The 24,496-nt window shown below is 39.1% G+C and overlaps 1 protein-coding gene across 45 annotated transcripts in view; it reads right to left on the bottom strand.

The window, feature by feature from the left end:
• LRRFIP2 (LRR binding FLII interacting protein 2) overlaps nucleotides 1-24,496 on the bottom strand; it is an 81,502-nt gene that overhangs the window by 8,568 nt on the left and 48,438 nt on the right. For 12 of the 45 annotated variants that reach the window (XM_088653807.1, XM_088653810.1, XM_088653822.1 and 9 more), the window contains 15 exons: nucleotides 23,450-23,524; nucleotides 22,827-22,874; nucleotides 22,701-22,745; nucleotides 20,365-20,412; nucleotides 20,204-20,260; nucleotides 18,275-18,343; nucleotides 15,535-15,648; nucleotides 11,965-12,009; nucleotides 10,896-11,003; nucleotides 9,918-9,989; nucleotides 5,929-6,099; nucleotides 3,467-3,559; nucleotides 2,674-2,766; nucleotides 459-560; nucleotides 115-247 (listed from right to left, as the gene is read on the bottom strand). In XM_088653807.1, the coding sequence (XP_088509933.1) occupies nucleotides 115-247; nucleotides 459-560; nucleotides 2,674-2,766; nucleotides 3,467-3,559; nucleotides 5,929-6,099; nucleotides 9,918-9,989; nucleotides 10,896-11,003; nucleotides 11,965-12,009; nucleotides 15,535-15,648; nucleotides 18,275-18,343; nucleotides 20,204-20,260; nucleotides 20,365-20,412; nucleotides 22,701-22,745; nucleotides 22,827-22,874; nucleotides 23,450-23,524 (1,273 nt within the window). The remainder of the gene's footprint in view (nucleotides 1-114; nucleotides 248-458; nucleotides 561-2,673; nucleotides 2,767-3,466; nucleotides 3,560-5,928; nucleotides 6,100-9,917; nucleotides 9,990-10,895; nucleotides 11,004-11,964; nucleotides 12,010-15,534; nucleotides 15,649-18,274; nucleotides 18,344-20,203; nucleotides 20,261-20,364; nucleotides 20,413-22,700; nucleotides 22,746-22,826; nucleotides 22,875-23,449; nucleotides 23,525-24,496) is intronic. The other 33 variants (XM_088653809.1, XM_088653813.1, XM_088653808.1 and 30 more) reach the window with 17 other exon arrangements.

The following is a 24,496-nucleotide window of genomic DNA, read 5'->3' as shown; positions in this document are numbered from 1 at the left end:
TCAAAGACAAGTAAAACTCTGACTGTGGAAGGGGGCCTAAGTTACTCCTCCTTATCTATACATATTGAAAATGAAATTCAACATTCTGAAGAAAGTGGTTCTCTGTAAATTTACCTAGTGGTCCTTCTCCTGCGGATTCCAAGACCTGAGCAGCTTCTTGCGATACAACTGTTATTGAACCAACTACTGGTTCATGGTTGACATCACCATTTGGAGTGCCATCTGGGATGATAACTAATCCATGCTTCTGGAAAAACACAAGATTAACAGTCTCTAAGAGAAAGCTTACGTTTATTGGTGAACGCTTTGTTCAATAGAAGAAGCACCACTGCTCCTGTTCATGCTTTAGCTTCAGTGGAAAAGTGGCATGCTCAAGTAATGCTATGTCCCTCTCCAACACACTGACTATGGCTTCATCCAGCAGTCAACATTGCCAAGTGCTGCTACAGCTAACGTACCTCTCCTGTCTTCATTGTTTCCTTCAGGTCAGCCAGCTCATCTCTGAGCTCATCCCGCTCAATCCTAATGCAGTCAAAGTACTCTTTCTGTCTCTCTAGGGCCTGGGTGCAGGCAGGTAGCAGAAAGGAACAGCATAGAGAGAGAATGTGCGATAGGTAAGAAAGATTTCTTGCAAATAAAAGATAATTAGCTGAACAAAAAGTGAGGCAAAAAGGAGAAAAGAAAGTCGTGCACAGTCCTGTGTTTGCCACAGAAGTTCATGCTTGGCATAAATATCCACCACCACCCCGACATTACAAAAGACCTGGGAAATGCTAAAAAAATCTCAGCGATTCCATGTTACGTGCTAAACTATAAATACAATTCATGTCTATTTTCATAAAGTAACCTTAGGCTTTCTGCCTAGTGCTTGTGCCAAGCTGAATGAGTCCAACAATCCCATAGTTCCAAAAAACATTTGGATTTTGAAAGATCAGTGATAAAGCATGTTTAATTTTTGCAACCTATTCAAGCATAACACTTTGTGCAAGCAAACACAGCCAATTGTGTTGTAGGAGGATACAGTGAGCTGTACTGATTTTTTTTTTTAAAAAAAAGGATCTGGGACTTTTGGTAGCAGTCCTAGAAAACCCTATCCGTTACACTAGAGATGGGGCACTTGTGGCCCTCCAGCTCTTGCTGGATGCCTAAACAGCATGCTCAATGATCAAGGATGGAGGAAATCCAAGAACACCTAAAGGGCCATGGGCACCCATTCCTGCAATACAATACAACTTTTTCAACAGGAAACGAGCAGTGGCTTTTTATGGGAAGATATTGATATATGAAAGAAATGAACCTGTATTGTGCCTGCTCAGAGGTTAAGTTTCCTCTAGAGGGGAAAAATGGGCACTAGGCCTTCCCTCACCATGAGGAGAAGTTAATACCCAAATGAGAGATTTTTTCAGGTACTTGAATGCAGAATTTCCTATAAATTTGGGAGATCAGGATCCTGTTTGTTAGTAATCTACTTTGGATCCATTTATGGAATCTCATTTTAAAATATTTTTACATGTAGAAAAGGTAGTTCACAAGATCTGATCCATGGAAACAATCCTAGAGAGAAAATAGTGTCCAACAGACTCTAAATCTGTTTAGAGTCTGTTTAGACCCTAGCAAAATAAAAAAATTCCTTCAGTAGCACCTTAAAGGCCAACTAAGTTTATATTTTGGTATGAGCTTTCGTGTGCATGCACACTTGTTTAGACCCTGGCAGCTTTCGATTATGCTATAGGCCAGTTTTTCTACTAAAGTCGTACCTTGGTTCTCGAGCGCCTTGGTATTCATATGTTTTGGCTCCTGAATACCGAAAACCTGGAAGTAAGTGTTCGGTTTGCAAACGTTTTTGGAAGCCGAATGTCCGATACGGCTTCCGCTTGAGTGCAGGAAGCTCCTGCAGCCAACTGGAAGCTGTGCCTTGGTTTTGGAATGCTTTCGGGAGCCAAATGGGCTCCCGTAACGGATTAAGTTTGAGAACTTGGGTTACACTGTACTAACAAGTTCTAACACTTCTCAAATTTATAGTGTCAGTCTCAGAATCTCTAATACCACACAATCGTATACACCCATTTTGCATATTACTTGCATGAAGGGGTATCATGGATGTCTGCAGGGGAAGCAGGTGCTGTGAACCATGCAGATGCACAGCACCTTTTCCTACACATGACGCCTTCTTATATGATTCGTATGTGAATGGGGTACAGTTTAAATGAAATCAGTGGGTATTAAGTTACAAGTCCAATTGACTTCAATGACCTTTAACTTCTTCTGGACTAATACCTATGTGTGTGCCCAACCAAGCAAAATTGTTTTTATGCCCTATCTGAATGCTTTAGGTTTTTCTGAGGCTGTCTCAAAGCTCTATTTTTAATCAGTGCAACGAAAGGTCTAGAACAGGCCTATCATCCAAATCCAAAATAACTGTACTAGAATCTAGCTATAACACTGGAATTAAATCACTGCAGTGCTTGACTATGTTTATCTTTATGTTCTAAATCTGCTAATTCATGAAGTTTTAGGTTCAAGCTGCAGGTCTTATTTATTTACTCTCAAATATTCAGCATGAAATACTTTTATCTGCAACACCCAATTCAACACTGGAACCATCAACAATCCTGTTGCCAACTTATACCAGTCTATTCCTAATCACTCTTCACCTCAGTATTCATCTCATACCCCAATTTTTTTATCTTTCCAATTAACTGTTTCCTGGAGGTCAAACACCTCTTTGGTTATAGATTCTATTCTCTGTTGCATGCGTTGGTTCTCCTGCAGTAAACACAGGGGAAAGAATAAAAGAAAGGAAAAGACAAGTAAAGGAAATTACAAGGAGATACGAGGAAGTCAGTAAGGCAAGTCAATGAAACACAGAAGATGAAGGTTTTGTGAATAATAGTTTGGCTAAGAGGTTCTCTCCGCTTTGTTAAATAAAACAATGAATAAGATCTATATTACATCGAAGTACACCATACAGCTCACATTGATTACATTGGAACCACAAGTTTAGGCATAAATCTATGTTGCCATTCAGCTTTAAAGCAACTACTAAGCCCAACAAACCAAATTTAATTTTACTCAAACATTACTGAAAGGACTTCTGCTTAAATACTAAAACTATATTTGCTACCTAGTTCACAACAGCATAGCATAGCATACCTAAACAAAAATACTGTTTAAGCAACAGATGGACAGTACCAACTCATAGGGCTGAAAAGCTCATTGACAAAAGTCATTGATGAGCCAGACATTCAACGTGCTCCCAAACAGGGCACATGTGACACATTGCTTTTTGTCTGATGGTGTCATGACTTCTTTTGATCCCAGCACACTGCTCTAGCTCTTTATAAACCGGCATCCAAGTGCCAGAAACAGCACATGCTGCAGTCTTTCCTGAATGAAAGCATTTTAGACAACAGAAAAAGCAGATTTTATCTTGAATGCAAGTTATTTGCCAAGTATGAACATGTACCTCTATTAGTTCATCTCTCTGGCGAAGACCCTCTTTAAGTTCATCCATCTTATGCTGCAGAACGGTGCACATATGTTTCTGCCTTTCCAATTCCTGTATTAAGGAAATATAAATTAAGCAGCTGAAAAGTCCAAGCATATTATATATTAGTTAATGAAATAATGATAGGAACATTAATAGTATAATTATTTGCTATTTAATTGGGCTTATTCACAAAAATGGACTTAGCTTATATGAGTATAGATTTGTTTTAGCTGCTCTGTCTGTTCTCCAACACTACTCTCTAAGGGGTGGGCTGACTCCTGAAATAGGTGGGCTATTTCCCAAAAGTGGAAATCACAGGAGATACCAACGATTGAGGAGTGGCAAACAAAGATGATGGACTATGCTGAACTGGCAAATTTTACCTGCGGGATCCGAAACCAGGGAGAGACAAAGTTCCAGAGGGAATGGAGTAAATTTATTGACTATGTAGAGAAGAACTGTAGAAGTTTGAAGACACTAATTCTACGATGTGAACTTGTTAACTTCTACAAAAAGGAACTGCAAGATGAGACGAGCAATAAAGCTGAATGGCGGGAGGGAGGGAAGTCACAAGCTCGGCAGAGCGAAAGGATTGAGAAGGGCGAATTTAAGATGAAATGTAATTTGTTTTGTTTATTTGGAAAATTTAATAAACACTAAACCACTGAGCCTAGGGCTTGCTGATCAGAAGGTCGGCGGTTCGAATCCCTGTGATGGGGTGAGCTCCCGTTGCATGGTCCCAGCTCCTGCCAACCTAGCAGTTCGAAAGCACATCAAAATGCAAGTAGATAAATAGGAACCGCTATAGCGGGAAGGTAAACAGTGTTTCCATGTGCTGCTCTGGTTTGCCAGAAGCAGCTTTGTCATGCTGGCCACATGACCTGGAAGCTATACGCCGGCTCCCTCGGCCAATAATGCGAGATGAGCGCGCAACCCCAGAGTCGGTCACGACTGGACCTAATGGTCAGGGGTCCCTTTACCTTTTATTTAAAAAGAAGAAGAAAAGAAATAGGTGGGCTATTTTTAAATTTTATTTATTATTGGTGAATATTCTGGATCCAGAATTTTAAAAAGCAAGAGTACACACTCAGAATCTCTTTGCAGTAGAATGATCCCAAGCTTAAGAACTTAAGTGGTGCCCTGCTGGCTCAGATTAAGGCTCATGTAGGTCCCACAGTGGCCAGCCAGATCTCTTTGGAAAACCACAAATAGGCCATTTGTGACCCTACTACCTACTTGTTCCCAGTAATCAGACAGAACAACTATCAATGAAGATGTTTCATTTTGAATTATTATAGTTAATAGCCATTAACCTCTGCCTGGCATTTGTTTAATCCTTTTTGAAGCCAGAGCATCATGATTTTCTAAATTCCAATTCTTAAGAGGAAACAAGGAAGCAACTTGCCTATAGCTATGTCCACAGGCATTCTCCATTATGCTTCCTAACCAAAGGAAAGCAAAGCAAAAGCAGTGCAGTTAAGATAACTGACCAGTACAACTTATGCCTACCCTTAACTGGGAGCCTAATAACTTTCAGGAGCTAGATCAGGCATCCCCAAACTCGGACCTCTAGATGTCTTGGGACCACAACTCCCATCATCCCTGACCACTCGCACTGTTAGCTAGGGATGATGGAAGTTGTAGTCCCAAAACATCTGGAGGGCTGAGTTTGGGGATACCTGAGCTAGATGGTTTACTGGCAGATCTCAGTCTACCTCAGTCACCTCTACAGTCAAGACACCGCACTAAACAAATGGCTTGGATGCCTCTTCAAGAAGATGCTCTAGTGAGCCTGTGAAGTCTTCATCAACCTGTTGCCCTCATGATGTTTTGGAACACAGCTCCCATCTAGTCTAAAACATTTGGTGGGTATCTGGTTAGAGAAGTTTGAAGAAAGCATGATAATCAAGTTATGCACTTAGCTGCAAGTAAATCTCTTTACTGATGCAGTTACTGTGTCTTAAGCCTCTGCTTGCAGCTAAGGACCAGAGCAACTTTCAACTTTGCAGACAACTGGTTGCTGCCTTTTGAAAAGAACCTCTCATTCTGAAAACTATTGGTCAATGTAGCCAATTAGTTTAACAGAGGCCAGACTGCTGGTAATTCAAAGGAATAGAAAGTAACTAACCTAAGATTAAACAAGCAATGACCTGGATTACCCCAGGATAAGTTATTGCCTAAATAAGCCTGAAAATGGTTGAATGCAAACCAATCTATTTGTAAACTGCAGAAAAACATTCAATGGTCTTAAAAATCATTACATTTTCCTACTTGTGAGCCCATCAACAAAATTAACCTTGTAAAGTTTTCATCTTCATTAAAATTACAGAGACCAAGTTGTTTAACAAATTACAGGCGTGCAGAAACATACTCTTAAGCTTCTTAATATTTAGCTATTAATGCAAATTCGTTATTAGTAATACAGAAAATACAAATACCTTTGTCTTATCTTCATTTTCTCTGTAATATTCTGCTAACTGCTCCTCTCTTTCCTCAATGACATCCTTTAGAGTATCCACTTGATAGATTAAGTTATTTTTCTCATTATCCAGTTGGGCATTAGAAACCATTGCTTTTTTAAATTTCTCCTCAACTTCAGCAAGTGACTCCTAGATACATAATGTAAGATCTTATTAAACTTAATTTTACTCAACTTACCATATTAAACATTAGAAATACATAATACAATTTCCCTAAAATAGCAAACAGACTTATGTTTTATATTTCACGGACTCAACTATCTTTAACAGAACCCAATAATAAATCTGCAGAAGTCAAATAAATAGGTACCTATAGAAAAATGTTAATCACATAACTTATTTTTCTCTTATTCTTCTAGCAGAATGCCAGTAAGCCAAGCAATTGTTTTACACATGAAAGCCTTTAAAAAAGCATTTACAGAGAGGTAGTTGTGTTAATCTGCTCAGAAAACAGCAAAAGTCTTGTGGCACTTTAGACTAACAATGCACTTCGGCGTAAACCTTTATGGGCTAGAGCAGGGGTCCCCAGACTTACCGGGCTTCGGGCCGGTGCCCGCCGCGCTGATCGCGCGGAGGGTAGGGGAGTGCGCGCGCAGCGGGCCGGAGGGCGGGGGAGTGCGCGCCCGTGCGCATGCGCACACGGTCGGAAAAATATTGCCGAAAATCGCTTGTGCGCATGCGTATGGGCCCCCCCGACCCGGAAGTGCATCGGAAATGACCGCTTCTGGGTCGGGAGAGGCCCATACACATGCGCACAAAGGATTTTCGGCGATTTTTTCATTCAAGATGAAACGGTAACTTTAAAAAAAAGGAGTTGCTGCTAACATACTTTGGATGGCCTAGTACACAGAAGTACATAAATTTGTAAATTAAAAGACAATAGTATTTAAACAACCATCTCCAAAACTACCTGTCAAGAACCTGTGAATTTACACCGTTGATGGCAGTGAAGGAGGAGTAACGTCTAAAGATGACAGATCAGGCAAACAAACTCAAGCATTTTGACAGACTACGTTAAACGACTTCAAAGGGAAAATGGAGGCTGGATAAAAAAGCAGGAGCAGATCTACTCAAGTCCCAGATAGCATGTAGTATCTTGGAGGGGGAGATTGGGTGTTAAGCTTTCCTAGCTTCAGAGCTGTATCTTTCCAGCTACATTGCTATAAAATACGTGGGTTTGGGGGTAAGAGCATGGGAAGACTGGGGGGGCATTATTTACAACCCTGAGGCCTAAACAGCATTACAGGGCTCCTTTTGCAGGATGGTTGGAGCCCTGAACAGGAGTAACCCACTCGGGGGGTTGAGTTTGCACTTCAACATTATGCTACAGGTCTCACTGGTCATCTAACTATAAATAAGAAGTTTTTAAGGCATTAACAATGTAATTTATGGGTGAAGCACAATTATGCCCATCTGCTAGTGAAATGAAACTTGTCATTTCTCGCATCCAGCCCCTGCAGACCCAAATCTGCTTGAGGGTTTCCCAATCCACTGGGGCAGATTTTGGGGACACATGTGGTGTTGGAGGAAGGAGAGAATGGAGAAGCACAATTACACTACACTGGATCTTGACTTGTACCTTTATATGAAATATTGTAAAATCCCAAAAATGCAATAAACATCAGCTTTAAAGCAGTCTCAATATAATCAGTTCATGTCTACCTTTATTCACTCTCCAAAAAATGGGGAGGGGTGAATACTAGCATACACTCGGGGAAATAAACTTCTAAATCAGTCAGTTTTTGAAAATGGTATTTCCTTCTAAAACATACAATTATTTCATTTTTACATGCATGCTTTCCTGTGAAGTACAGAACATTAAACTATATTGTGGTGCATTGCAATATTACCTTCACTTCAAAACCGACTTCTACAAAAGTGCCAAATGAAATGCAGAATAGGACAAGCCCTGCCCCAAAGCATTTTTGCTCTAAACAGACAAGCAGACAGTGTGGGAAAGCATGAACAATTATGGCTAAAAGCATCATGTTAGTTCTCTGAACTTTCCTCTTTTGCAAGGTGTGTACACACCATAATTATTTAATGGGTGTATCTATTCAGGGATGACATATTTTTACGTGTGATTAGCTAGAAAGTGGATGGGAAAGGAAGAGAATAATGCAGATGGGAGGCAAGTAAGGTAGAAAAACTTGCAAAAATACAGTGGAAGGAACTGGCCTGAGTTGGCAAATCAGTGTCATAATTTATTTCAAAACACACAACTATGTCTCAAAATTGGTACTACTTTTTATACCAACATGGTCAATTTATAGTTTCAGTTCCAATAGGTTTTTCAGAAGCTTACTACAATTTTGTGACATTTTGGTTGGTCCTAATAAAGGTATTGCCAACTGTACATTTTCAGCCCCCCCCCTTACAAATGAATATAGTTACATTTGCTTTTTATAGATATGATTTATATAGCACCAAACAATGAAGCCAGTACAGACAAGGGTAAGGTGTAAAAGAAGATAATTATATCACCAAAATTAAAAGATAAAAGCAAACAAGTGGATATGCTAGCTATTATATTTTCACCTCTTTGGAACCCAACCATTGACTATCAGTTACTCTGCATGAGAGATCATGAAAAACCTTAAACTGCAATAGGATTTATATTATAGGCAAAATTTCCAGTTACCTGCACTTTTGGTTGAAGTTTCCACAATGGTCCACTTTGGACATCACAGTAAACCACAATTAATGGTTTGTTGTGAATGCAGAAATCACTTCTACTTTACTACTCCCCTAGTGCATATAGGAACAACAAGCCACGATGCCTGGCTCAGTGTTACATCCAAATGGGTGGAATGGGAGACTAAGTTTGTTTTGCCTAGACACACCACAAACAGCCAAGGACAAATCCTGGCTTTATATCATGGCATGTTTTGACCTAAACTACAGCCCTTGGTTCAGATGTAATGCTAATTCAGGATTTATGGTTTGTTGCTCCTGCTAGGGAAGGAACAGAGCTGAAGCCAGCAGTGTGTTCATGATAAAATTGTGATATGTAAATGTTGCCATTTATTGTCAAGCCATACAGTAGCTCCTGCAGTAGAGAGATTCCAATATCTAAAGTGGTAACTGGGATGATTAGTGAAAATGGAAAACATTTTTACACAAAGTAGTTGTTAAGGTTCACAGAACCAGGGAAAGGGCTCACATTCTATACCAGCTTGTAGAAATATCTTTAACTTGAGCCAATTGGCTAGGTTACCCAAAATTCTTTGGGAGTATAGTAAGCTTTCTAAGAAGACATTTAGGTTTGACCTTTGTATGTTTTCTAGTGAAAAGGAATTCCATAACTGAGAGGAGCCTCTATAAATGTTTGAATAGGAATTGCCTCTGCAATTTTTAATCCAAGCTGGTAATCCACGTGAGGCAAAAAGATATATAGGATCATTCCAAAGTTTTCTGTGTTTGCTTAAATGGATCACACCAAAGTTTTCTGTGTTTGCTTTTAGCATGCCAAAAATAAAATAATAAATTGTACTTTTATGTTTTTACAGTCTATGAAAGTGGGAGTTTAAATAATTATTTCTTGGAATAAATTTCGGGTCCAATATTATTATTATTTTGAAACTCAGCTGCGCCCCCCCCCCCCAGTCCCTAATCATACTATTGGTAATATCCAGTTGCTAATTAAAAAAATAAAATGGAACTGCAAACAATACAAAAGCATCTGCTAAACTTCCTATATTATTTACTTTAGTGGAACAGAAAGTTCACTGCCTTTTTCACATACACATTAAACACTTAAACATACGGGGGGGATCATTGGCAGATACATATATATATTAAAATATGAACCAATTTTTAGTTTGTACGTTAGGCAAGATCTTTTAAAAAGTGAGGTGTTAGTAAAGCTCTGTTAGTGAAACTGGCAAAAACTTAATTGCTGACATATTACCATAGAGAATGCATGCTTGGGAGAAACCCTGCTATACCTTTAGTTCTTTAAGTCCCTGCATGTATCTCCCTTCTACATCTTGTATCTGGTCCTTAAGATCATAGATATCCTGCAGGACATAGGAATGAACCATTGCATAAGAACATTGCAAAGAACTTACTATTGAACTCTGTGATTAAAGCCCAGGAATTTAGATTAGTGTGTGTTTCACTTGAACAAATTAAATTACTGCTGTATTCTTAATTTTCTAACTTGACTGACATATGTGGATTTTTAATTCAGTGGTTTCTACAAAGCTAAAAAATGGAGGAAATAATGTATAATGTTTGTAAATTGAAATGTTTTATTACCCAAATCTCACACCCTCGAAGTATCATACCATCTAATTTCAAACATAAAAGGCACCACAATCTTATCTTGGATACTATACTGAAAAGATATACCCATCAATATGAACTAAAATCTTTACAGCTAAACAATTACAGCCATTTCTAAACAGTACAAATAATTCCCTACTTCTTTCAGACTGCTAAGGGATGGTTAAGAATAAGAAGCCTGATCTTGGAAAATTAATAAAAATATTTTTTAAAAAAAAAAAGAATAAGAAGCCTGATCAATAGGTGATGTTTTAAATGCTGAACTCCTACATTTAGCACTAATTACACAGATGAAACCTCCAGAAGTCTGAGCAATGTGCCGGACATGCTCCTTGCCTCCCCCTCTTCTCTTCCCATGTAACCAAGAGTAAGACTGCTGCGGAGTTTAGTTTCTTTTTCAAACAGCATTGGCATAGTGTTATGTATAAACAAAAGTGCCTGGTATGTTATTAATTTTATATCCCACACAGTCCTGCAGCAAGCATTTTGTAATCAAAGGAAAATTTAAAAACCCAAACCCCTGATTGCTTTTAAAAAGGTGCTTTGATTCTGTTTTGTAGTCTTATTCAATGTCTATTTCTTCCTCTCCAAATGAAGGAGGATAACCTTTTATTTTTAGCCTATGAAAGTCTGCTCACCCGCAATTCACTTAAGGAGGTATCAGGATCCACTAGACTGCTAGTATCTCCACTTCCTCGTCTAGATGAGTTTCCACTCAAAGGAGTTGCTGAATTGCGAGACGCTGGCTAAAGAAAGAAAAACATGGCATAAAAGCTCCCATACATTTCAAGAGCTTTCCCCAACACACTATGAAGTTCAGATTTCAACATTCAAGTGTCTCTCCACTTACACACATTCGAGTTGTGTGTGACCGTGTCTATGTGTGGGGCCAGGAAATAATTAAATAAATCAAATTAAACTCTGAAAAGATGCAAAAAATGGCAAAACCGGCCTCCAAAGAAGAGGAAAAGTGCAAAAATGGCGTGAAAAGAGCAGGAAAACAGCTAGCAATCCCAAAAGCCTTTACAACTGCAAGCCGGATACTTTGAGGTACTGCTTTATCCTCTTGTCGTTGTTTCTACATCATCCTCCAGTGATGAGGAAGATTGAGTCATCACTGCCACCATTCATGCCAGTCTGAGAAGTGATGTTCGTTTTTTCAAGGGTTTCCAGAGGTTTAGGAGTTTACAGGTGTTTTAGATGGCATTCCCCACTATATACGATTTCACATATAGGTGTGGTACATGGGAATGTAACCCCTGTGTAAATGGGGAGATGCCTGTACTAAAAACTTCCAAACGAGTTTATCAGTCTTTTCAAGGAAATATATTCTCTAAGTTCCCATATAGTTCAGTCTATCCAAATGTCCTTTTTCATCAAACAGCTCTTACAGGAGCAGAACTTATTTTAAAATTATCTTCTTACAAATGGGTTATAGATCTGGCACAACATTATTTGTAATCTTCTCCAGTCTGGTGCCCTCTAGATATTTTGGACTGCGTATCCAATCAGACCCAATGATCACAGCTGATGTAGATGATACACCATATCCTGTCAAACAAATACTTGAAAAAATATAATGAAGACAATCAGCAACACACAGGAGGTTGGAGAATCTCCAGATATCCTACCATGTTTTTTTGAATTGGCATCAATATGCAGACTTTGGTATGTTTTAAAGTTGTTCAAATATCTTTAAACACTCACCCTTGTATACAAGTCAGAATATGGCCTGTCACTCTTTTCTTCCAGCTGAAAAAAAGAAAAGTGTTAATAATATTAAATTTGAATCATTTCTTTGAATTAGAAATCTGAGTAACTGGGACCCCTTTTTCATCCATGTCAATACAAAGCTGAAACAGTATTACACAATGAAAGTTTCCTTCTTCCTTTTCCTCCACCTGACTATTGCATTTGCATTTAACAAAACTTCAGAATCAACAGCTCCGCACAAGGTAGTATCAGTCCTACAAATTAACACAATGCCTTATTGACAATAAGTTGCTTCTTAGGCTAGCCTTTTGTCAAGCCAAGCACACAAAGTAAATTCAATGAATATAATTTCAGTAATGGTTGTGTGGTTGTTGTTTTTTTTGAAAAAAGTCTATTGACTACCGGAAATTCACTAAGTAATATATTTTAAACATGTAAGCTTTACTAATTTATGAACATTTTTCTCCATTTCTGCTTTCCAAAATAAAAGTTTAGTAGTAAATGGGTTAAGAAAAGTTTTTCATTATTTGCAATTGCTACCAGGACAGACAACATAAACAATGCTATTTCATTAGTAATCTGTTGTACGAATTATGAACAGGAAGCATAATTTATGAAAAACTAGGGCTCACTGATCAGAAAGTCGGCAGTTCGAATCCCCACGATGAGGTGAGCTCCCATTGCTCGGTCCCTGCTGTTGCCCACCTAGCAGTTCGAAAGCTGTACGCCCCCCCCCCCGGCCAGTAAAGCAAGATGAGCGCCACAACCCCAGAGTCATCTGCGGCTGGACCTAATGGTCAGGGGTCCCTTTACCTTTACCTTTATATATGGTTTTAATTCATGGTACTCTAGTTCAGGGATTGCTGCTAACCCAGCACCCAGAGACACAATGGCACCTGCAAAGGCCTTCCACAAAGGCCTCTGACTCTGAGTTTTCGTTTTAAAAAGATTTTAACCCTCTCAGAAAGTTATGAAGCAAAACATCATGATTTAGCTCCATAAATTTTCTTCACATGTTCAAATATTTATTATCATTATCAAAAGTTCATTCTTTCCCTGCTTTCTAAAGGAGCCCAGGGCAGCAAACACTATCTGGAAAGTTAACTAACTATCAAGGCTAGCAGGTATTAATGGCAGGCTGCAAGAATATGCAATTTTCTTGTAATGCTGAGCTGGTCAGGTTTGAATGTCTTTCTCCACGTCTAGCATGCTATGATGCATTTTGAATGACTGTAGCGACTGCACCTCCAGTTTCTATAGCCAGCAGAATGTTAACAGTATCTCAAAGTATTTATCCAATTTCTTGAATCTCTAGGTACTGGAAACAGGGAACCAAGCTACTAGCTAGCAACTGTAACCAACCACTCAATGTCACTTCATCTCTAAAAATGGTGTTTGCAATCAAACTTTCAGTTGTGGCACAAAATCTCAAAAAGAATTAGAATGTGACTTATAGCTTTTGTAAATAGCTTTCCAGTGAGCTTACGCAGTCTAATGAAAACAAAGAAAGTGAGGTTTTCTTTTTACAGTGGTGGACATCTGGGTGACGTCATTACGGCTGAAGGAGTGGCTGAGGATAACCAACCAAATGAAATTATCTGTATATACTTATCACTAAATTTGCAGCTAATTCCCAAAATTAGATATACATTACATTCTGAACAAATGAAAATATATTTGCCTTTGTAAACCATCATTTAGCACAAGAGTTTGAATCATTCGCCCAAAAGCCAGTGTACCTATTATAGCTGCCTTGGGTATTTTATGAAAAGACAGACCAGGATTTAAGCAGGGATGGCCCTACAACTCCCATCATTCCTGACCATTGCCATTGCCGACTGGGAATGATGGGAGCTGCAGCGTAACATCTGGGGAACCATTGTTCCACATCCATGATCTGAAGGACCACACACACACAAGCCCTCTTAAGCCTCCCACTTCAATGCTTTCCAAAAATCTGTCACTGAAGTGGCCATTTCATGAATTTTGACTGCTACCAGAAAAGCAGGAGAGGGGAGGGCGAGGGAGGAGGGGGGAGAAGGATGGGAGAGAGAAAGTGAAAGAGAATCAGAAGCACAGTGCACAAAGCTCTCTTGATCCTAGCCAGGATTTATGTATGAGCAATAGCAGATACTAGGCCATGACTGGCGAATGATTTATCATTATCTCACTTTATCGCAGGTATCATGAATCTAAGTGCTATATGCCTGTCATTTTCTTTGGGGGGAGGTACTAGCAGACTTCTCTTGCACCATCTGGTTTGCTATGCCAGCTTGATTAAATTAGTGAGAGGATCTGGTTTTTCACTTTCTCAGGCAGTATCAGTCTTCTCCCAGCTCCTTTAAGAGGTAGTTTATAAACAAGAGGAAGAACTGGAATTCTTGAGATCAGAAGCAGATCAGAGAATGTCCTTTCTCATTCTAGTCCTTCCCTTCTCATGTACAAATTGGCCCTACCAACCTAGACTTAATCATCATTAAGGAATTAAACACTGAGCTCAACCACAATCAATGCTAATCAGGTTTCATTAACAGCAATCAGAGTATCAAGTGCCAAAGTAAAAAACACTTGAGTAAATTATCAGAGTGTTGTGTCAACATTTGCCCTATATATATTATTTTATTTATTCTAAGTACTTTTATGACACCTTTCAGAGCAAAGCCTTCCTAAGGCATCTTAGAAAAGATAACTAGTTTTAAAAACGTTAACAGGATAATTTGGCTTCATGTACATAGTAGGGGTTCACTGCTGTAGCTGTATCTAGGCATGATGGAGGGGTGCCTAAGTGCTGCTTCCCCTTCCTTTGATGGCAGTTGGTATAGGAGGAGGAAGGCTCAGCTGAAGTCACACCTGAGAAGCATAGCCTTAAAGTGATGCCTTTGTCAATTTTTGGCTATGATTCATGTTGTGTACCTTCTTCCCTACAGAAACCTGTCAAGGGGAGGGGCATGTACCATAATAAATGAAAACCAGGTTGCATAGAAGTTGGAATTTACAGAAATCTCTTTAGAGATATTTTTTGTGATCCAAATGCAAATGAACTTACAAGCAGGAATGCTATAGTTCAAACTTTTTCTGTTTTTAAACCATGCAGTCATTTATAGGGTTGTAATGAATATCATGCATGTCTGTTACATAGCATCGGACAACTTGTTATTGGAATTTGAATATACCGGTATATAATTATATTCAAATTCCAATAGTGCCATTAAAAAATTAAAGTGCCATTAAAAATTATAGTACTATTTACAAATGTATGTAATTAAGACAATCTATAATTAAGAACAGTTTTGCATGCAAATTTAGACCTTGGTATACAGATATTAAAGTTAAACACTCTGCAACATGATCAAGTTAAATGGAGTTTCTTTTTAAAAGACGAAGACCATGCAAGTTGGATTCTATATTTTAAATAAGTCTTATATATGTAATATTCTGCACAGCTAGCAACATTTTATACTAAAATCAGCAAGCATTACTAGAATATTAGTACATTTACAAAAGAAAAAGGACAGTCATTAGTAAACCTACAGTGATAACATCAGCACATTATCAAACACTCACACTGTTCATGTCTGGAATGCTGACATCATCCAACTCAGAAACAATGCTTCCCCTACGATTAGAGCGGCTAAAATAATCAGCTGCAGTTTCACTATGATCAGAAAAATCAGTTGACTTTGATGACAAACACAACAGATGGAGAGAGAAATGGTAGAATAATACATCTCAGATACATGAAATAAAATGTGGGTATGTTAATCTTATTTGCCAAAATTGTTTTAGATGAGATTTTTCTTTGAAGAGTGAGATCTCTCTCCTTTCTGACTGGGAAAACCTTAAGGAAATTTATATTTTATTTTTATGGTTTTCAAATTCTGTTCTGTGGAACCCAGGGGTTTCACACTGAAAAACAGCTTAATCACAATCACCAACCTTCTCACAATGCCATGCATTCACATATATTTGTTTCTCATGAGATTAACTCCTTATGTAGTTTCAAGCAGATGACAACCTGAGGACATCTGGGACGAGAACATGATGGAATTTGATGGTACTATCACATGTATGAATTAATTTCAATCTCATCAGCTTCAGAGTTTTAAAGGATAAGAGGAGAATGGTATCATTACTGAATCTGGACAGGGTCATAAGTCATCTTTCTCATACACCCTAATAGCTTTTATCCTTTCTTTGGCATCAAACCTATGCCCTTACAAACCTAACCAACTCACATTGCACCTGCTCCAGCATCTATTGGTCCTCCCTACTGGTCTTCAAAACACCTTCCTAGCCTAGCGTAAGGGTGGAAGAAGAATATAGTTCTCATTGGAGCAATACATTTAAAGCTAGTATCTCATTGTCACATTCAGGGGCATTTTAAGAATGCTGCTGAGTATCAAGCTAGTGTTTTTGTAAGTATAATTAACAGCAAGATATTTAACTCACACATTTTACCTTCACTACAAAAAGTCTCTTGTTAGAGAACTAATTATAAGACACATTACAAAAAATGCAGGTTTTGAATCATGTGTTTCCACTACACAGGAAGAGTATATAGAATAACTATCCAGTATATCAAGAGAGTTCCAATTTATTATGGGCAATGCCACTGCCATATCAGACACAGTTTTATACCCTAGCCAAAAACCACCAGCTCACAATTAGAAAAGCTCTCTCCAAAATATTTAAAGTGTTAGACTGTGAAAAGAAAATTAAATTTAAATAAAATTGTGTGGAATATCATATTTTTGACTAATATATTAAACAGTATAAAAAATCTTAGGGAGAATAACATTAGGACTGTGTATAGATGGGACTTCACACCTCTCATATTAAATATACAACTATTCAAGAAATATGCCCGCACTGCACAGAATTCACTTCTGTTTGGATGGAGGTCTTGGTCACTAATTAGTAAACAATCTACTACACTCAATGATATCCAACTGATTTGTCTTCAGAGTTGACTCTTTAATATTAATAGACTTCAGTAACTAAAATCTATTAATTTCAAAGGGTCTGCTTTGAGTACAACAATTGGATATAAGCTATTATATCCAGTCATCTTTGAGACAGGATATTTAAATGACCGGAAATCTACAACTCAGCAAAACGTAACCAACTTATTGCTGTTTAAATAAAAATCATTTACAAATGGAAGAGAACTGAACCACTTCTTAAAGCCTGAGTAGAGAGAATTTGGAATACTCTAGGTAAAACTGATGCCTTTAGTGACATTTATATGAGGTTGTGAAGGAGTAGTCAGTATTAATAATTTTTACTTCAACTTTAATCAGTTTATCCAGTACTGAGAAAGGCATTTTAACCAAAATATTCCCTTGGGAAATTTATTACTTTAAGACAGGCATCCCCAAACTGCGGCCCTCCAGATGTTTTGGCCTACAACTCCCATGATCCTAGCTAACAGGACCAGTGGTCAGGGATGATGGGAATTGTAGTCCAAAACATCTGGAGGGCGGATGTTTGGGGATGCCTGCTTTAAGATATAGAAGGAAAGTAAATTCATTTATTAATGAACACAGGAGTAACTAGTGTGAAACCTCAGATGTTGTGAAACTACAGTTCCCATTATCCCTGACCACAGGCATTGGTGGCTGAGGCTGTGGTATTTATAGTTAAACAGCATCTGAAGGGTACCACATTGGCCAGCCACAAGCTGATTATTTTCATTCATGCCTCATTTCCCATAAAATATCTCAAGGTCATTTCACAACAACCCTCTACGTTTTTGTAAACCACTTTGAGGGTTTTGCTTTGTTTTTGTTGTTTAAATTTTAATAACTTTTAATAAAAATAAAAATAAAAACCATTACAGAGATGGGGTTCCAGCCTGGGTTCAATAGGATTCTGCAGGTTTTAGAACAGTGGTGGGGAACCCCCAGCCAACAGGCCTAATTAGGGCTACCAAGTCTCCCTATTCGGCCCATGACACCTATGGCATGCCTTGGCCCAAACAGCAGCATGCAATTCAGCCTTAAGAGATAATAAAACAGAACATGACTACTTCCAGCTCATATGAGCACACAACGTGAAGAGTGACACCTAGCTTACTCAACTCACTCTAGGACAGGCATCCCCAAACTTTGGCCCTCCAGATGTTTGGGACTAAAGTTCCCATCTTCCCCGACCACTGGTCCTGTTAGCTAGGGATCATGGGAGTTGTAGGCCAAAACATCTGGAAGGCTGCAGTTTGTGGATGCCTGATCTAGGACCTGTGATACTTCATGCAACAGAGTTCATAACAGCAGAACAAAAAGCACAACCAGACAGCCCTGCTCACCACACTATCCCTCCTGCCTCGAACAGCACGATCAGAGGATGCAATGCTCCCTGCTTCATCATCTGTAAACTATAAGGTTCAAAGACAAGTAATTAACTACGGTAACTTATTGTTGGATAAACATTTTTTGGATTAAGTAACATTCGATGTTAATGACTCATATCATAGGGCACACTAAAAATGTGCAAACCGATGGAACATGCTGAAAGAGGAAAAAAAAGTATTTTAATGCTGCCTTGAGGACACCACTATTGATAGTGAAATGCTCATCTTTGGGACAAGTGGGAAGGCATGTGGAGGGTAGCAAAAGGATCCAAGGGGGAGTGAAGCAGTCCAACGCTGTGCAAACACATTAGGTCCCCAGCAGAATGACAGTCAGTGGGAGCTGAACTACACAATTTTCGGGTAAAGCACAAGTTTTGTGCACAGAATCTTCACTGATGGGAATACAGCATATGAAAAATATTTGCTTAGAACACAAATAAAAAGTGGAAGGGTTAATTTGGGGACATGTTTTGCTAATTTTGTTCCCTACGTCTATGGCCCAAGTCACTGAGAATTAAGTACAATAAGTCATAAAGATTAAAACTAATTCACATTTTAAATGTAAGTAATCTGCCTTTTGGGTGTCAAATCCAAAGCAGAATTCATAAAGCTCTCAGAATCATGAACTCCAAAGATCATCAAGCTTGACACTGTAATTTGAAATGACCAAAATACTGGAAGGCCCCAGTGATTCACTTCTGCCTGACAAAGTGGAAAGTCATAGATAGTGTAAATTGTGGACAATTAAACACTTTGGTCATAATCTTTCCCTGCACAGATGCCACATCCAGGCATAGATAGATTCCAATTAGATATAATGGGAAGCCAGAGCATTAGAAGGATTATGAAGCCCTATCATGCTTTCCATATTCTCATCTGGTCCTCCCAAGGGGTGGGGAACCACTGGTTATTGAGCCTACTAAGACCCACCAGGCCTCCTCACTTTGGCCATGCCACAGCCACCTCTACTACACTTGACATCATGTATTACATCAGTTGTGGGGCAGGTAAGTTATGATATTGGGGGGGGGGGGGTTGCAGGTACATGCTGATTGTCAGGGCTTCAAAAGTACAGCCGAGCTTTCTGCAAGCATCATCAATCGGCTGTTTGTCAGTGACTGAAGACAGTTCTGCACCAGCAACTATCAGCTGATTGTTGGTGCCTTCAAAGTGCAGTCCAGAAAATAAGCTTGGGTCAGATTCACTAAGCCAAACTTCGAATCCATTTCTCTGCAAAGAGTAGCATTTCCCCCTCTGTAGACTTCAGAAGGGGCTGTCTCTCTGTAAGTCTGATCAGCAGGTATAGCAGCCCCTTCAAATTTTGACATCAGTTACCTGACATCATTATATCAAAGGTGGTGGTCCCACTCACCTGTCAAAGCTGGCCTACAGAGGAGTGGGACTGGCAGGATCTAGTTTCTTATTCCTGTTCTACATTGACAAAGGGGCAGTGCTTAATGGAAAGGCTGAAACACTCTTTCTGGTCACCATAGATCTCCTAGCAAACAGACTCAAGTACTAAGAGGATACAGGTAGAAGAAGACATGGTAGGCTGTGTCTGCTTCAACTGTTGTACAGAAACACATTAAACTGTGCTCCCCCCCCTAGCATTATGGTAATTCTGAGAGGCATCCTGCTGAGGTATATGAATTTTTCATATTCCACATTCAAAGACATAATATACAGAACTAAATAACAACATAAAATCACTGAATGGCAGTCAGAAAAATGCTTATATTTCTGATTAACCTTTTAATATCTTGCTTCTGTCAAGTCAAACTCCACAACCCATGCATTTATGAGTAAGGTGATTCACACAAATGGTTAAAGAGAAGAGCATTAGTCAACGTTGAAAAACTCTAATGCGTGCAGAAAACTTCTCACCACTGGACTACTTCGTGCTGAACTTGCTCTTGAAGAGTAACAACTGTATTCTGAAGGCTAAAAACAAGGTTGCAAAGGGAAGGAAAATATTTGGTTTTTCAGCTACTTATCTTCACAGAAAAGTATTTTGTAAAAACCAAAAGAAAGCCCTGCAGACTTACTGTATGATAACTATATGGGTTATAGAATCCATCACCACTTAACGATGCCTAAAGAACAGAGAAAATTGTGTTTGCATTTACAGTATTGCAGAATGAAGAGTATTCATGTGGCCTGTAAGCATTGCTGCTATGCAGACAAACATCACCATTAGCAGAAGTACACATGCTTCTTTCACTAAAAACTGAAGCATAATGTTATTAAATTCTAACCCTCCAGGCACATTTAAAATACTGCTTGGAATATATACTATATGGTAGCAATAATATTTACATGTTCTTTGACATATACAATGGAATAGGTTATTTCTTTCGACTTCCATTTATCAAGGGCTCTTGCCAGCCCAAAGCTATAAAGTTCTAAGCCAGTGGTCCCCAACCTGCAGCCCATGGGCTGGAAGCAGCTCACAGAGGCAGTTTAACTGGCGCACGAGCAGCCCCCGAACCAAGCCACCTGCTAGGCGAGTCCCCGCGCACTGAGCTAAACCAGCGCAGCGCAGGGACTCTCTTCAGTGGCTCCAGTAATTGCTTCTGCGCATACCCAGATGCCAGTAATCGCTTCTGCGCATGCCCAGACGCTGAAAATTGCTTCTACGCAGATGCGCTTTCCGGCGTCTGGGCACGCGCAGAAGCAATTTCCGGCGCAGGCGGACATGCACAATGCGCTTTCCAGCGTCGCACTGTGCCAGTCCAGCCCACAGAGGATCTCTGCGGGAGTGATCCGGCCCATGCCCGTTGAGCCTTGCCGATTCCTGTTCTAAGCACTGCAAACATAGGAATTGGTTGTTGTAGTTTTAAGCAATAAATCATCCATGTAGTTGAGTTTTTATTCCAGTTAATCCACTTTAAGAGATGCAATTGTTCTAACCTAACCCACCATTGTAAAACAGCACAAATACATAAAGCATCTTATCCACTTGCTGAAAACCTCTGAAGATTCTGCATCCAAAAGCAGCTTTTTCTAGAAAGTTTGTGAATTTAATACACAAGCTCAAGCACTAGCAATGTGTTTATTACCCATGCAATGCTAACAGGTTTACCAATAAACCAGAAGCTTGCCTGATTTTTAAGAAGCACAAACAGTGTAGATTTCATGCTACACTGCAGAAAAATAGCAATTATAACCAGGGCAGCTTAATTTTCTCTAACACCTTCCTATTAACTTCAGTTTACTACTTGCTTCCAGAAAGGCAGGCAGTACGGCAGAGGTCATTGCTTGTTTTAAGCAATATACTCCACATGGTTTGGATGCAGCCACATGGAGCAAGTGGATGTAAGTTGACAGAAGCAAATTTTCTGGCAATGATTTGCAGAAATAATTTTTTCAGCATATCGCTCCCATTCCAGTCAACTACCTTAGCCCATACAATATTTTCCTCAGTTGTTTGGGCCTCTCCTTTCTTCATCACCCTGTTTCTCATGTTGTACATTCTTATTACTTTCCCTACTCCTCTGACAGCAACCAGGTACAGAAATCTAGCAAATGAAGCATTTTCCATTTATTTTCATCCCCAGAAAGCCTTCACTTCATTTATGAATAACAGGTTTCCTTTATAGGCACTGGAGAGGTCCAGTTAAAAAACCTGTGGCAATTCTACTAGTTGTATAATATTTTCATCAGATACTTATTTTTTCAGTCTATTTTCTCCTCTCTCTTTTTTTTTTTTTTGGCTACCCTGCATTCCTAACTGTTAACTTGCTTAATCCTGAAACTTCCTGGTGAGCTTTACAGTCCTTGGTCTTTTGACCTTATCCATACAGTTTCGCAAAGGCCTGTGTGAAAAATATTAACCTGATTGATCTTGAGTTTCAGCTCAAAAGCAGGATTGATGCTGACAATTATCCACAGCAGACAGACTGTTAGTAAATGCTCCACATAACAGATAATTACTAGGGAAGGCTTGTTCAGTTTCAGTCACAATATTTTTTCCAAAATATACATTGAACCTTCTAAAATAAATTCTTGGTGAATAGAGCTCTTTGCTTTGTACTTTATAAGATACAAATTTGCACAGTGTCTAGAGTTAACTTGTTTGATGATCGCAAATGAACTGAAGTTGCTGGTATATAAGCACTGATCATAGATGAGAGCTCTGTGTATTTGCAGGACAACTACTATCCTGTACGATTTGCCACTGAAAGAAAGGCATGACCTGAGATTTGAAAACCTACACTGCACACAAGCTTTGCCTTCCTTCAATATGATTTTCAGATATTCTCCATCTTAATATTCTTGCATGCTTAACCTAATGTTTTCTGCAATAGAACACACAATGTTTTCAAGCCAAAGGACCCACAGAATGCAAGCTTAAGACAACCATGCAGATCTGCATACAAACCAAACTGGCACTTCTTATCAAACCAGTGTTTACATCTGGAGACACCTATAGAGGAGAGCATTATTTTTAGATTTACAGAACCTTATTAATTCCTAAATGTAGACTATTCTATCACACACTACTAACCCTGTAATTCTTAGTTGTTGCCAAAGGATCACTGTATAGAGAAGATGACTGTGACAAAAATAAGACATCGTATTACATTTAATACCATACAAATGAAACATACTGTTCATAAAATGCATGTTAGTATTTTAATAAAGTGACAACATAAAGTGAAAGGGGATTCAAAACTAGCAGGATGTCATCAGACCAAACATTCAATTTAATTAATTTTCAGCACAAATAGCTTTAGAATGGTTACCCAGAGTTCCAAAATCTGTCAACTGCACTGTGGCAACATATACATAAGTTAAAAACAGTTACATCAGAAAAGGTTTAGTGGACGCAAGCCAGAATTCAACCGCCTAGCATTACTTCTAACCCATAATTTGATTCTCATAGCAGTTATGTATGTAAAATATACGAAGAGTCGGACATGACTGAATGACTAAAAAAAAACAACAAAAAATGTAAAACAAAAGAGAGCAGTTGATTTGGAAATCACACAAGTCCTCAAAATTGAGTTGTTAATCCAAACACCAAAAATCAAGCAGGGCTTTTCTGTTAGACTAGAGCATGGCAGCTAACATTGCAATAACTCTTGTCTAAATAAGATTGTTTAGTAAAATAAAATAAGTCACACAAACCCGAGGATGGTAGGTAGAAAGTGGTTTGCTATGCCTAAGGCTGCTGTAGTTTCGTTGGTCATGGTAAAATCCACTCTGTCAAAAATATATTACAAAGTTGTAAAAAAGTATTCAAATTCAAACATGTAAGGAAAGATTGATGTTTACTGCAGTATTCAAGTCATATGACAAGTTGTGGTGCTCTGAAGCACCAATATATATTCAATTTTGCATGAGCAAGCAGCTGTTTATATATCAATGTGCTCTATGTCACACAATGATCCTCATACTGTACATAGTTTTTAGGCCCAAATGCAGCTAAATGTATACATTAGACTCTACTATTTTTATCCCTTTTTTAAAGAGTGGACAAGAATGGTATCCACTGGTGTCCCCTCCATGAAAGTTGAGCATCTGACAGAAAAATGGAGAAGCTGGCAATTTCCCCTTCCCCTAATGCTCAACCACCATACCCCTCTAAATGTGTTCTGGAGGGGTTTGGGAACTTGTCAAAAACTGCCTCCCTCTTCATTTGCTGATGGACGTCTTATTTTTTAAAATTATTATTAAATTTCAATACTGCCCTTCATCAAACGATCACAGGGCAGTTTGCAATATATCAACAAACAAACAAAAACCTATAGCAACAAACAAAAACAGTACCCACTCTCCACAGTTTAAAAGGCCATAAAGGTAAAGTTACCCCTGAACGTTAGGTCCAGTCGCGGACAACTCTGGGGTTGCGTGCTCACCTCACTCTATAGGCAGAGGGAGCCGGTGTTTGTCCACAGACAACTTCCGGGTCATGTGGCCAGCATGACTAAGCCGTTTCTGGTGAACCAGAACAGCGCACAGAAATGTCGTTTACCTTCCCGCCGGAGCGGTACCTATTTATCTACTTGCACTTTGATGTGCTTTCGAACTGCTAGGTGGGCAGGAGCTGGGACCGAACAACGGGAGCTCACCCCATTGTGGGGATTCGAACCGCCAACCTTCCGATAGGCAAGCCCTAGGCTCAATGGTTTAGACCACAGTGCCACCCGCGTCCCTCCTTAAATGGCCAGACTG

Source organism: Zootoca vivipara, chromosome 11 (genome assembly GCF_965207765.1).
Source record: "Zootoca vivipara chromosome 11, rZooViv2.hap1.1, whole genome shotgun sequence".
NCBI classification, from domain to species: Eukaryota; Metazoa; Chordata; class Lepidosauria; order Squamata; family Lacertidae; genus Zootoca; species Zootoca vivipara.
This window is presented reverse-complemented; position numbering and strand designations above follow the sequence as displayed.